This window comes from Cherax quadricarinatus, chromosome 8, assembly GCF_038502225.1.
Source record: "Cherax quadricarinatus isolate ZL_2023a chromosome 8, ASM3850222v1, whole genome shotgun sequence".
Classification (NCBI taxonomy): Eukaryota; Metazoa; Arthropoda; class Malacostraca; order Decapoda; family Parastacidae; genus Cherax; species Cherax quadricarinatus.
In genome coordinates, this window is record NC_091299.1 from 26,603,874 (window position 1) to 26,619,169 (window position 15,296).

Consider the following 15,296-nt stretch of genomic DNA (forward strand, 5'->3'; position numbering starts at 1 on the left):
CTGACCAGCCGGGCTGTGGTTCGTACGTTGGATTGCGTGCAGCCTGCAGTAACAGCCTGGCTGATAAGGCCCTGATCCACCATGAGGCCTGGTCACAGACCTAGCCGCAGGGGCGCTGACCCCCCGGAACTCTCTCCAGGTAAACTCCAGGTATTCAAACAGGAGGAGGCTGAAATTAATCCTTGAGATACCACTGCCACGAGTGTCCTCGGATCACAAGAAAAACGTGTAGCTCTGCTGCATTCGTGATCATTGAAGGATCGGTGGCTCAGAGGTAAAGGTGACGCGTATGTTGTGTCTCCTCTTGAGGTGGTACAACGTTCGTAGGACTCCACAATAGCAAAGAACTACAGACCGATAGTGCTAACATCCCATATCATAAAAAAGTTTGAAAGGGTTCTCAGAAGCAAGACTGCCACTTATTTAGATACCCATCAGTTACACAACCCAGGACAACATGGTTTAGAGCAGGTCACTCCTTCCTGTCCCAACTACTGGACCACTGTAACAAGGTCCTGGATGCCCTAGAAGACAAACAAAATGCAGATGTAGTATACACAGACTTTGCAAAAGCCTTTGACAAGTGTGACCATGGTGTAATAGCACACAAACTGCGTGATAACGGAATAACAGGAAAAGTTGGCTGATGGAAGTGTAATTTCCTAACAAATAGAACACAATGAGTAGTAGCAAACAAAGTCAAGTCTGAGGCGGCTACTGTGAAAAGCTCTGTTCCAAATGGCACAGTACTCGCTCCCATTCTGTTCCTCATCCTCATATCTGACATAGACAGGGATGTAAGCCACAGCACCGTGTCTTCCTTTGCAGATGACACCTGAATTTGCATGAGTGTCCTCCATTGAAGACACTGCAAGACATCAACCAAATCTTTAAGTGAGCTGCAGAAAACACTGTGAAGTTCAATTTTGAGAAATTTCAATTACTCCGATATAGAAAACATGAGGAAATTAAAACTATATCAGAGTATAAAACAAATTCCATTCACACAATAGAGCGAAACATTAATGCAAAAGACGTAGGAGTGATAGTGTCAGAGGATCTCACTTTCAAAGACCACAACATTGTATCAATCACATCTGCTAGAAAAATGACAGGATGGATAATGAGAACCTTCAAAACTAGGGACGCCAAGCCCATGATGATACTCTTCAGGTCGCTTGTTCTATCTAGGTTGGAATATTGCTGCACACTAACAGCACCTTTCAAGGCAGGTGAAATTGTTGACCTAGAAAATGTACAGTCACAACAAGAACCTTCACGACACGCATGACTGAGATAAAACACCTCAGTTACTGGGAACGCTTGAAGTTCCTTAACCTGTACTCCCTAGAACGCAGGAGGGAAGAGATACAAGATTATATATAAGTACTTGGAAAATCCTAGAGGGATTAGTACCAAACTTGTACACGAAAATCATTCCCTATGAAAGCAAAAGGCTCAGCAGACGATGCAACATCCCAACAATGAAAAGCAGAGGTGCCACTAGCACGATAAGAGACAACACATTAAGTGTCAGGGGCCTAAGACTGTTCAACTGCCTCCCAGCATACATAAGGGGGATTACCAATAGACCCCTGACTGTCTTCAAGAAGGCGTTGGACAGGCACCTGACCAGCCGGGCTGTGGTTTGTACGTCAGGTTGCGTCCGGCCAACAGCAGCAGCCTGGTTGATCAAGCCCTGATCCACCATGAGGCCTAGTCACAGACTGCGCCGCGGGGGCGTTGACCCCCGAAACCCTCTCCAGGTATACTCCCGGATACCATGTGTCATGGCAGTGTAGGTGATATCATCTGTATCACGTAGTTCTTATTGCTAGACTAAGTTTTCCTGGAAATACTGGACATTTTGATTATTGTGTAATGCAGTGAGTAGAGATAAGAATCTAACTCTTAATCTCTTTGACGCTGAGATGAACTCTCTGACCCCCAGACTACAGGACTTTTCCTTACCCCGTAGTGGTGGTGTGAGGGGTATCATACCCCACCACCCCCGTAGTGGTAGTGAAGGTGGCACCATTCCCCACCACCATAGTGGCACTGTAGTTGGCACCACCGCCGTAGTGGTAGTGTAGGTGGTGCCATCCCCCACCACCATAGTGGTAGTGTAGGTGGCACCATCCCCCACCACCATAGTGGTAGTATAGTTGTCACCACCGCCGTAGTGGTAGTGTAGGTGGCACCATCCCCCACCACCATAGTGATAGTGTTGGTGACACCATCCCCCACCACCATAGTGGTAGTGTAGGTGGTACCATCCCCCACCACAATAGTGGTAGTGTAGTTGTCACCACCGCCGTAGTGGTAGTGTAGGTGGCACCATCCCCCCACCACCATAGTGGTAGTGTAGTTGTCACCTCCACCATAGTGGTAGTGTTGGTGACACCATCCCCCACCACCATAGCGGTAGTGTAGGTGATACCATCCCCCACCACCACAGTGGTAGTGTAGGTTGCACCATCCCCCACCACAATAGTGGTAGTGTAGTTGTCACCACCGCCGTAGTGGTAGTGTAGGTGACACCATCCCCCATCACCATAGTGGTAGTGTAGGTGGTATCATCCCCCACCACCATAGTGGTAGTGTAGTTGTCACCACCGCCGTAGTGGTAGTGTAGGTGGCACCATCCCCCACCACCATGATGGTAGTGTAGGTGGCACCATCCCCCACCACCATAGTGGTAGTGTAGTTGTCACCACCGCCGTAGTGGTAGTGTAGGTGGCACCATCCCCCACCACCATAATGGTAGTGTAGGTGGCACCATCCCCCACCACCATAATGGTAGTGTAGGTGGCACCATCCCCCACCACCATAGTGGTAGTGTAGTTGTCACCACCGCCGTAGTGGTAGTGTAGGTGGCACCATCCCCACCACCATAATGGTAGTGTAGGTGGCACCATCCCCCACCACCATAGTGGTAGTGTAGTTGTCACCACCGCCGTAGTGGTAGTGTAGGTGGCACCATCCCCCACCACCATAATGGTAGTGTAGGTGGCACCATCCCCCACCACCATAATGGTAGTGTAGGTGGCACCATCCCCCACCACCATAGTGGTAGTGTAGTTGTCACCACCGCCGTAGTGGTAGTGTAGGTGGCACCATCCCCACCACCATAATGGTAGTGTAGGTGGCACCATCCCCCACCACCATAGTGGTTTACCTGGAGTTTACCTGGAGAGAGTTCCGGGGGTCAACGCCCCCGCGGCCCGGTCTGAGACCAGGCCTCCTGGTGGATCAGAGCCTGATCAACCAGGCTGTTGCTGCTGGCTGCACGCAAACCAACGTACGAGCCACAGCCCGGCTGATCCGGAACTGACTTTAGGTGCTTGTCCAGTGCCAGCTTGAAGACTGCCAGGGGTCTGTTGGTAATCCCCCTTATGTGTGCTGGGAGGCAGTTGAACAGTCTCGGGCCCCTGACACTTATTGTATGGTCTCTTAACGTGATAGTGACACCCCTGCTTTTCATTGGGGGGATGGTGCATCGTCTGCCAAGTCTTTTGCTTTCGTAGTGAGTGATTTTCGTGTGCAAGTTCGGTACTAGTCCCTCTAGGATTTTCCAGGTGTATATAATCATGTATCTTTCCCTCCTGCGTTCCAGGGAATACAGGTTTAGGAACCTCAAGCGCTCCCAATAATTGAGGTGTTTTATCTCCGTTATGCGCGCCGTGAAAGTTCTCTGTACATTTTCTAGGTCGGCAATTTCACCTGCCTTGAAAGGTGCTGTTAGTGTGCAGCAATATTCCAGCCTAGATAGAACAAGTGACCTGAAGAGTGGTAGTGTAGTTGTCACCACCGCCGTAGTGGTAGTGTAGGTGGCACCATCCCCCACCACCATAATGGTAGTGTAGGTGGCACCATCCCCCATCACCATAATGGTAGTGTAGGTGGCACCATCCCCCACCACCATAGTGGTAGTGTAGTTGTCACCACCGCCGTAGTGGTAGTGTAGGTGGCACCATCCCCACCACCATAATGGTAGTGTAGGTGGCACCATCCCCCATCACCATAATGGTAGTGTAGGTGGCACCATCCCCCATCACCATAATGGTAATGTAGGTGGCACCATCCCCCACCACCATAGTGGTAGTGTAGCTGTCACCACCGCCGTAGTGGTAGTGTAGGTGGCACCATCCCCCACCACCATAATGGTAGTGTAGGTGGTACCATCCCCCACCACCATAATGGTAGTGTAGGTGGCACCATCCCCCACCACCATAATGGTAGTGTAGGTGGCACCATCCCCCACCGCCATAATGGTAGTGTAGGTGGCACCATGCCCCACCACCATAATGGTAGTGTAGGTGGCACCATCCCCCACCACCATAATTGTAGTGTAGGTGGCACCATCCCCCACCACCATAATGGTAGTGTAGGTGGCACCATCCCCCACCACCATAATGGTAGTGTAGGTGGCACCATCCCCCACCACCATAATGGTAGTGTAGGTGGCACCATCCCCCACCACCATAATGGTAGTGTAGGTGGCACCATCCCCCACCACCATAATGGTAGTGTAAGTGGCACCATCCCCCACCACCATAATGGTAGTGTAGGTGGCACCATCCCCCACCACCATAATGGTAGTGTAGGTGGCACCATCCCCCACCACCACAATGGTAGTGTAGGTGGCACCATCCCCCACCACCATAATGGTAGTGTAGGTGGCACCATCCCCCACCACCATAATGGTAGTGTAGGTTGCACCATCCCCCACCACCATAGTGGTAGTGTAGTTGTCACCACCGTCGTAGTGGTAGTGTAGGTGGCACCATCCCCCACCACCATAGTGGTAGTGTAGCTGTCACCACCGCCGTAGTGGTAGTGTAGGTGGCACCATCCCCCACCACCATAATGGTAGTGTAGGTGGCACCATCCCCCACCACCATAATGGTAGTGTAGGTTTCACCATCCCCCACCACCATAGTGGTAGTGTAGTTGTCACCACCGCCGTAGTGGTAGTGTAGGTGGCACCATCCCCCACCACCATAATGGTAGTGTAGGTGGCACCATCCCCCACCACCATAATGGTAGTGTAGGTGGCACCATCCCCCACCACCATAATGGTAGTGTAGGTGGCACCATCCCCCACCACCATAATGGTAGTGTAGGTGGCACCATCCCCCACCACCATAATGGTAGTGTAGGTGGCACCATCTGTGGGTGGTGTAGAGTGGTGGAGGGTTGCAGGCAGCCACCAGCACCACTGCTCACCATCATCTCCCACTACATAATCACTGCAGCAGCAGCAGCAGTCAGTAGTATCAACAATGAGTAACAGCAGCAGCAGCAGGCAGTGGGATGACACTCACATTAGAAAGTATTTCTTCCCTACCCAACCCATACCCCGGCTCTCATGCCATGACCCAAGAGCACTCCAACTTATTGCCCAAGAGGTCAGTCTTACGTGATGGAGGCAACTCCAGTTATGTCTGAATTTGCTCAGGAAATACGAATTAAAACAAACCAGGCATCAAAAAAAAAAAATGTAGAAATTAATTATATACGAGGATAAACTGATAACTATTTCAATATGAAATTAGACTTTGGTGTAAATTTTAAGTTTTTGAAAGGCTGGCCAGCTAGAATTGTCTCCAGTAATATAACAGTACTATATATACATTTTTTTCCTATTGTGCAGATATTTGCCTTTGTTTTCACTATTTAAACGTGTCTCTGCACTATGATAATGCCTCATTAGTTGATCTAGCAAAATATTGAAGAAATACTAAGATTTGGTTAACATTATTATAATCATGACTCAAGAAATCGTAATGACACGATTGCAAATAAACCATACCCCCGGATTATTATAATCACAAGGGAGCGCTAAACCCATAGGATTATACAGTGCCTGTGGGGAGGGGAAGGGAGATGAAAGGTATTGAGGCTTAATTCAGGGAAACCTCACCCAAATAAATAAATACTCGGGCCATAAATAAAGGACCCCAATGCGAATACTGTACTAAGTCTCTTTGTCTTACTTTTTTAGGTTATCCTGGGTTGTCTACACATTTGCTGCTATGTATGATAATCTGTGTAACTGTATCTGTGTATACCTGAATAAACTTACCAAATGCTACCCAAAACAATCAAGTAATAAGCAGAAAAAAGGATCTTACCTTTCACTGTTTTTTTTTTAATTGTTGTAACTCAGTTTGCTTATTCTTATTTTGTCTTATTTTATTGTAAGTGACTTTCACAGAGTTGAGTTACTTAGGTCTTTTAACCATTGTTATAATCATGATTTATGTCTACTGTAATTTACTGGTAGGCTTTAAATAATAAGGCAGAACTGTAGGACCCTTATGAGTTTAGTGCTTAAAGTATGATTATAAAAATAATGATTTGAATATGATATTACAAGGACCCCAGTGGAAATAAGTCACCTTACTTTTTAGGGTTATCCTAGGTAATTTACACATATTATTATGTATGATAATTGTGTTTATGTGGACCTATACCCAAATAAATTTACATTACCTCAGTCACTGTATGAATCCTACGGGCTTAGAGATTCATCATGAAGATAATCAGTAAATATTGATTGCAGGGATTTTAGTTTATGTAAATTCTCTATTATTAAATGGGTTAAGCAGTGGAGATGGTTATACTTTGGGCCAATATGTAGAGACTATTTTTTTTCATTATTGTTAAATGGGCTGCTGAAAATATGAAGTTTGATGATGAGAAATTCCAGTTACTCCAATATGGAAAAAAGGAGGAAATTAAAACTATATCAAAGTATAAAACAAATTCCAACTACATAATAGAGCGAAAAACTAATGTAAAAGACCTGGGAGTGATAATGACAGAGGATCTCACTTTCAAAGACCGCAACATTGTATCAATCGCATCTGCTAGAAAAATGACAGGATGGATAATGAGAACCTTCAAAACTAGGGATGCCAAGCCCATAATGACGCTCTTCAGGTCACTTGTTTTATCTAGGCTGGAATATTGCTGCACGCTAACAGCACCTTTCAAGGCAGGTGAAATTGCTGACCTAGAAATTGTACAGAGAACCTTCACGGCACACATAACTGTGATGTAACACCTCAGTTACTGGGAACACTTGAAGTTCCTCAACCTGTACTCCCTAGAATGCAGGTGGGAAGATATTCATGATTATATGCACTTGAAAAATCCTAGAGGGATTAATACCAAACTTGCACACGAAAATCACTCCCTATGAAAGCAAAAGACTCGGCAGACGCTGCAACATCCCCCCAATGAAAAGCAGAGGTGCCACTAGCACGATAAGAGACAGCACAAAAAGTGTCAGGGGCCCAAGACCATTGAACTGCCTTCCAGCATACATAAGACAGCCCTGGCTGTCTTCAGGAAGGCACTGGACAGGCACCTAAAGTCAGTACCTGACCAGCAGGGCTATGGTTCGTACTTTGGGTTGCGTGCATTCAACAGTAACACCCTGGTTGATCAGGCCCTGATCCACTATAAGGCTTGGTCACAGTCTGGGCCGAAACCCTCTCCAGGTATACACCATGTAAACCCCTAAAATAAATGAAACCCAGCCTAACCTAACTTGGTATTTACCTCTTAAACTAGGTTAGGGTGATGAGGAGGTCCTTGTGCCTCCTCCCATGGGAGACTTAGGTCTCAGACACTCCCTAAAGAGGGAGCCAAGGCCGGGCCACCACTTGGAAAAGGCCCGGGCCGGGAGAATACCGGCTAATCTTTAATAATAATAATAATAATAGGTTAGGGTAAGGTAAGAGATCTTACAATAGTTATAACTGTGACCATAATTTTTAAGTCAGTGGACCAGTAAGCCAGTGGAAGGTCTTGGTCAGATGACCACAGCCGCCAACGGCGAGTTATCACCTGACTAAGACCTGCGTCAGGTAACACTTGTCCTGTTTCTTGACAAACCTTACTTAAGAGAGATAAGATAAGAGGCTATTTTTTTCCTTACCAATGGATGAGTCTTCCATATCCTGGATCTGGGTCCAAGAGACCAAGTAGGCTGCAATGAATTAAAACAACTGGATGTTGAAGACTGAGTTAAACAACTGAAGTTATATCACATTTATAAAATTGCTCACAGTGTCCAGAATAACTTGCTGCCAAGTTTGTCAGGGCAGGGAACCAAAACAATTACAGTACTAAGAGAAAGGAATACAACTTTGTAGTACCCACAGTCAGTGGTCAAGCTTCAAACAACTTTTGTTGTACAGCAATAGAGGAGTGGAATGGATTGCCTGCACATGTCAAAGCCTCTCACAGCATGAGCCATTTCAGAAAGAGAGCAAAAAGTTATTGAATGAATGAAGCTATAGACAGGAAGGAGAGTGATTTCTTGTACTTATAACTGTGATCTGATCTCTCTCTGTTGTTAATGCAAGTAATTCGATTTACCTTATTCCTAGTATATCTCCTTTCATTGTAACTGCTTTTCACATAGTTGAGTTACTTAGCTGTTTTAACCTGTAGAGTTGCAAGGATCTCAATGGAAATGAGTCACTTTGTCTGACTTTTTGGGGTTACCCTAGGTAATGTACACATATGCTGCTGTGAATGATAATTTATGTAACTTTATTTTTGTGTACCTCTACCCGAATAAACTTACAACTTGTCCATTGTATAAGCCAATTGATACCCAAGACTTTACATAAGAGGTTATGGCTAGGCTCGAAACTGAGCCAGTAAACTGTGTATAAACTGTTGTTGGATAGGTAGTAATTACAATTCTCTCACTTGACTGAAAAATTTTAACTTCACTGACACCCTTCATGACTCAGTATGAGTAAGTTTATTTAGGTACACATACAGGTACACATAAGTACAATTGTCATACTTAGTGTAAATTACCTAGGATAACCCAAAAAATTCAGTTATTAATATACAGAATAGGTTCAGAATTACATTAATGGTTGAACAAATTTACTTTGTAACATTACAATACGTGTATTAAAGAAAATCAGCTTGCTGCAACAACACAATTTGTGTTTACAGATAAACTATTCATGTCAACTTGTGATAATGTAGGTTGACAGTAAAGCTCTGGGTTTCACACAAAGATTTTAAATGCTAGTCGTACCTCGCCTCAAAGCTCCTGAAGATTTTATCGCCTTCCCACATTGCTTGAAAGGCGATAAAATTGTTGTGTTCTGAAGCTCTGGGACAAATGACTGGATGCAGTGTTCTGTTGTACTTCATCTTGTGTTTTATTTTATATATATTTTTAATTACCTATGGCGTTATTTCTGCACTACCCTACAGTTCTGAATGACTTTCAGTAGATGCAATTTTGGGAAGAATCCTCTAGTTGTTGTTATTATTGCTTTATATTATTATTATTTTAATATTATCATTTTTATTATTTAAATTTAATGCCATCTCAGGAAATTTTCACTGTTTCCTTATTTCAGAAACCAGTTGTCCTGACAGACACCAAGCTCTGCGAAACAGCCTTAAAATGGGACTTAGATTATTTAGAAGAAAACTTGGGCACTGAGCTCTATATGGTATTTCTTTCTAAAAATCATAAGTTTAAGTATTATGATGAAGCTAAGATTAAACCATGCAAAATAAGTTTTATTCCACCAATTAGAAGAGTAGACATGACATTCTCAGAATTTGTAAAAAAACTTCGAGAGTGGAAGCCTGGAGATGAAAGGTGAGAACGTTCTTATTTTGATGAGACTGTAGTGTACATAGTGACCTTGGCCTCTTGAGTTTATCTTAATTAATGAGGTTAAACATCTGCCAATCCATGAAATATTACTGTTTTATTTTTTTATTATCACACTGGCCGATTCCCACCAAGGCAGGGTGGCCCGAAAAAGAAAAACTTTCACCATCATTCACTCCATCACTGTCTTGCCAGAAGGGTGCTTTACACTACAGTTTTTAAACTGCAGCATTAACACCCCTCCTTCAGAGTGCAGGCACTGTACTTCCCATCTCCAGGACTCAAGTCCAGCCTGCCGGTTTCCCTGAACCCCTTCATAAATGTTACTTTGCTCACACTCCAACAGCACATCAAGTATTAAAAACCATTTGTCTCCATTCACTCCTATCAAACACGCTCATGCATGCCTACTGGAAGTCCAAGCCCCTCGCACACAAAACCTCCTTTACCCTGTCCCTCCAACCTTTCCTAGGCCGACCCCTACCCCGCCTTCCTTTCACTACAGACTGATACACTCTTGAAGTCACTCTGTTTCGCTCCATTCTCTCTACACGTCCGAACCACCTCAACAACCCTTCCTTAGCCCTCTGGACAACAGTTTTGGTAATCCCGCACCTCCTCCTAACTTCCAAACTACGAATTCTCTGCATTATATTCACACCACACATTGCCCTCAGACATGACATTACTGTTAGAACCATTAATTGTAATATTGTTTTTATTATGTGCAACTTCAAGATTATTATTCTTATAAACCTCCACCTTGACTAACACATTAGTATTAAGATAAAATAAAGATTTATTAAAGAGTTAACCACTCTTATCTTCTCTAGACTTCAGTTATTATGTACTAGGATTAGTCTGCCCTAAATGCCCCAGCATGATAGTGGCTTTCATTGTACTTGACAAATCAAAATTGTAATTCCATATTGTAATCTTTGCAAAGAAATAAAATTTTTATTCTTTTATTCCTGGTGTGGTTACTGTGTGCCCTCCGCCTCTCCAGCAGTTCCATGTTTAATACAGACACCATGGTTTTTTAACTATTTCTGATTTGCTACATCATCTGTGATCCACTTTTAACATTCTCTTCTGTTCTGTCAATGTTCTATACTTTTATCCTTTCTTTCTGAAAGTTTCCTTTACCCAGCATGACATTCTCTCCTATTTCACCTCTGCTGTATAGTGCTGAATGACCCTTACAGGTTTAACTTTTTCTATAAATATAATAATAATAATATTACAAATGAAATTTAGCCTGTGGTGCTTCATGAACATTCATCTTCCAGCAGTGTCATACCAGATTTCATATTGGTATCTTGTCATGTCTTGTTCCCTTGATAAAGAAACTTACCTTGAAACTGTTGCCTCACATAGAATCTTCCCAGATATATTTGTCAAGTGTAAAAAAAAAAAAAAGACACCACAGCGGGGCTTGAACTCGCAGTTAGAGAGTCGTAAAACTCCAGACCGATGTGTTAGCCACTGGGCCAACTGGCTACAATAAGATTCATCCAACTAGGTATATGGATGAATCTTATTGTAGCCAGCTGACCCAGTAGCTTATGTGTCGGTCTGTGAGTTTTACTGCTTTCTGACCACAGGTTCAAGCCCCGCCCGTGGTATGTTTGGAAATAAATGGTATGAAATACCAACACAATGGAAATATAAACATTTAACCCTTAAACTGTCCAGACGTAGATCTATGTTTTTTCAACATTTGAAAGTATGTAAAAAACGTAGATCTTCTTTTCTTTTTTTTTACATTTGAAAAACGTGTAAAAAAACTTTGATCTACTTTTTTTTTGTTATATTTGAAAATATGTAAAAAACGTAGATCTACTTTTGGATCACTACACATGTGAATGTAAATTTGTTTGGACAGTTTAAGGGTTAAGCAGTATAATGTGATCCTTTATTGACAACATTTCGCCCACACAGTGGGCTTTATCAAATCACAAACTTGATTGCTTAAGTGTTTATATTTCCGTGGTATGGTTTGTTTGCAGTCGTGTCACCTGTAAACTTACCAGTGTCTAAGGACACCAAGGATTGTGAAACATGTGCGCCAGCATGCTGGTGTGGCCATCACTTTAAAGTATGTAGGGTAATCTAAATTGTGATGTCAGCACACTTCTAGCAAGACAGCAACTGAATGAATGATGGTGAATGTGTTTCATCTTTGAGTCACCCTACCTTGCCAGATGACTGTTGAATAAAAAAAATATTATATTTTATGTATTCACATAATTATTAATTGAGGTTACCTCTAATGGAAATGTGGTTTGCATAGCTACTGTAAATAAAATGGCTTCATGAAAAAATGTTGAGATTACTTCCTGGAGGCTGTTTGAATATTCTTCCACCACCCCATATTATGTAATACAGTACAGGAGGACCCTGCATGTACAGCACCTTTTGTCACTCTTCCACATTTTCTTTGGTTTTTAATTGAACTATTGTTTCACCCACCGGCGAAAATCTCCAGTAGGTGGAACATGATGAACAATGTTTCAGTTAAAAGCCAACAAAAATATGGGCTACCGACAAGAGATGTTGTATATGTGGTGCTGTCCTGTACAGAAGTTTAAAAGACACATTGCAAGGGCATTTAAGTTGAATGTGAAGTTAATGAAAGATTTAAAAAAGTTGGTACTTTTTTTAATGTAATCTCCAAAAATTAAATAGAATATAATGTATTTTCATCAGCAGGATTTGTTCCCCAATACATATAGCATTTTATTCAAGGTCTCACTTTACAAGCCTCTTGACTTTAATTCCATAAATCTTCCACCAACAGAGCATACCTGCAACAGGGTCTCAACAATACAGTTGGGCAAGGGATCGTGATGGATTTCTTACAGTTTAATTGGCAGTGGCTTAATGTTCAACAGAAGAGACACAACTGGGGTCCCCTCACATCAAACCTTCTACTTGTTGGAATGGAAGGTAAGATTTCACAGAACTTTTTAACTTTTACTGTATTTCTCATGTGGTGTTACTTAGTTTTCTTCCTTGAAGTGTTACTGTGAAAGAAAGTCTTAGCAATTTGGTAAAATGTTTGCTCTCATAGATATAAGATGCCAAAGTTACAAATTACATGTTCTGTATGGTACAGTAATAAAAAAATAGTTATTGAATGATTTTGAGAAAAAATCTATATCAATGCTATTGAGTGTACTGTATTAAATTTACAGTGTGTTATGAAATATGAACAGTTGAGGCCGAACTAGAGATATGGGGAGTACACTGGTCTTAATTCGGTCAATGTGGTGTTAGCTGCATACCAGTCCTCTTGCTTTGCTGAGCCTGCAATGTTTTAGTCTTGCACCACAAACACATTACTCTATCCCACACTTCTTATTGTGATTTGTGTGCTATTATTAGGACAGGTGACCCTGAGATTATGGCAAAATAATTTTGCACTTATTTTGTTTGTTTACTTTTCTTCATTTACCCAGCCTGTGGGCATGACTCCTATTTGCTGATTTAGTATGATGAGCTTCCAATACCACCACCTAATTTCTGCACTCCACATTTTATGCACAGTACTCACACTACACATACCATCAATGCCTCCAGCTTCCTTGCTGCAATATTTAAAGTCTGTGCTAGATTAGATTAGGTTAAGTAAGGTTTGTCAGGAAACAGGACAACTGTTTCCTCACTTGGGTCTTAGTCATTTGATGACCCACAGCTGGAGCTTTTGGTTATCTGACTAAGGCCTTCCACTGGCTTATCAGTCCACTCCTTAAAAATTATGGCTACAATTATAACTATTAGATTTATTCACATTAAAGTCTGTTTCTCACACCCATAATATTACAGCATTATTCTAATACTTTTATATTTTTGTTCTTATTTTTTTTTTTTTATCTTTTAAGGAGTATTGTACAGTATAACCCCCATATCCATGGGGGATATGTTTCAAGCACCTGCCGTAGATACTGAAACCACAGATAGTAGCAGATCCTGTATATAACTCCTTTCTTCTTTCTTTCAACAAACCGACTATATCCCACCGAGGCAGGGTGGCCCAAAACAAGAAAAACGAAAGTTTTTCCTTTTAAATTTAGTAATGTATACAGGAGAAGGGGTTACTAGCCCCTTGTCCCTGGCATTTTAGTCGCCCCTTACAACACGCATGGCTTATGGAGGAAGACTTCTGTTCCACTTCCCCATGAAGATAGAGGAAATATACGGGAACAAGAACTAGTAAGAAAATAGAAGAAAACCCAAAGGGATGTGTGTATATATATATATGCTTGTACATGTATGTGTAGTGTGACCTAAGTGTAAGTAAAAGTAGCAAGACATACCAGAAATCTTGCATGTTTATGAGACAGTGAAAAGACACCAGCAATCCTACCATCATGTAAAATAATTACAGGCTTTCATTTTACACTCGCTTGGCAGGACAGTAGTACCTCCCTGGGCGATTGCTGTGTACCAGTCTACTACCTGCATACCTATTATAAAGTTTAACCCTTTCAGGGTCCGTCCCGTAGATCTACGGCTTTACGTTCAGGGTCCAAACCGTAGATCTACGCCATGAGCTCAGCTCACTCTGATAAACTGTGAGTGGTACATTTGGGCCTAGATATGAGAGAATACATCTATGTGGTATGTGTGCACCACATAAAACAGATCCTGCAGCACACTGTGTATAATGAGAGAAAAAAAATGAAATCATGATTTTTCGATTAAAACAGCAACTTTGCAGTGTTTTTTCGTATGTTTTTTATAGTTGTATTTGCGATTTCTTGGTCTCATTTGATAGAATGGAAGACATATTACAGAAATAGAGATGATTTTGATTGGTTTTAGCACTGGAAATGGCTTGAAACTGAGCTCAAAGTAGCAAAAATGTTAAATTTTTGCCGATATTCAAGAGTAAACAAACGACCTCACACGTCTAATACACGTCAGCTGGTGGGTCTAATATACATTCACAAATATGGTGATGATATTTATACAATTATTACAGTATTGCATAACAGTAAATCTTCTATTTTTTGGTGTGAATAAAATTCATTATGTGAATAAAAAATCAAAATGGAATTTATTTGTAAAGCCTCAAAACATAACTAATGAACAGAGGAAATGTTAGTTTAGTGCCAGGAATGCCTACATTGTTCATTCTGGACCCTATTTTGAAATTGGAATATTTTGAACTTTGTGTTAAATTGGCCAAATTAACAATTTCCGATCACTTTATTTTGTAGTTGAAACAGTTGACTTGGCGATTTCTTGTGCTCAATCGATAGAATAGAAGTAATACTAGTGAAATAGCTAAGAATTTGGTTGATTGGAATAATGTAATTGGCCTAAAATGGGAGTCAAAGTCGGCAAAATCGCCGATTCGTAAATATCGCTGACATATCAAAATTCGCGAGAGCATAATTTCATCAATTTTCCACCAAATTTCGTACTTTTTGTTTTATTACCTTCACAAAAAGATTCTCTACGATTTCACAAGAAAAAATAATTTTTTTTTTTGAAAATTCTTGGACACTGGTGCGGGACTCCAGATTTGGGCCTTGGACCCTGAAAGGGTTAATTGATAAATTATGCACAATAATTTGAGAATTTTCACTTTTTCACTGATGGGAAGCACTTCATAGGC

General features: G+C 42.0%; 1 protein-coding gene across 1 annotated transcript; it reads left to right on the forward strand.

Moving 5' to 3' along the window:
- The first annotated feature begins 5,177 nt into the window (after positions 1–5,177).
- LOC138852389 (hypoxia-inducible factor 1-alpha inhibitor-like) lies at positions 5,178–12,884 on the forward strand. Its single transcript, XM_070082734.1, has 4 exons — positions 5,178–5,411; positions 9,408–9,655; positions 12,471–12,619; positions 12,868–12,884. The coding sequence occupies exons 1-4, from the start codon at positions 5,286–5,288 to the stop codon at positions 12,882–12,884; spliced, it is 540 nt and encodes a 179-aa protein (XP_069938835.1). The 5' UTR covers positions 5,178–5,285.
- The last annotated feature ends 2,412 nt before the right edge of the window (positions 12,885–15,296 follow it).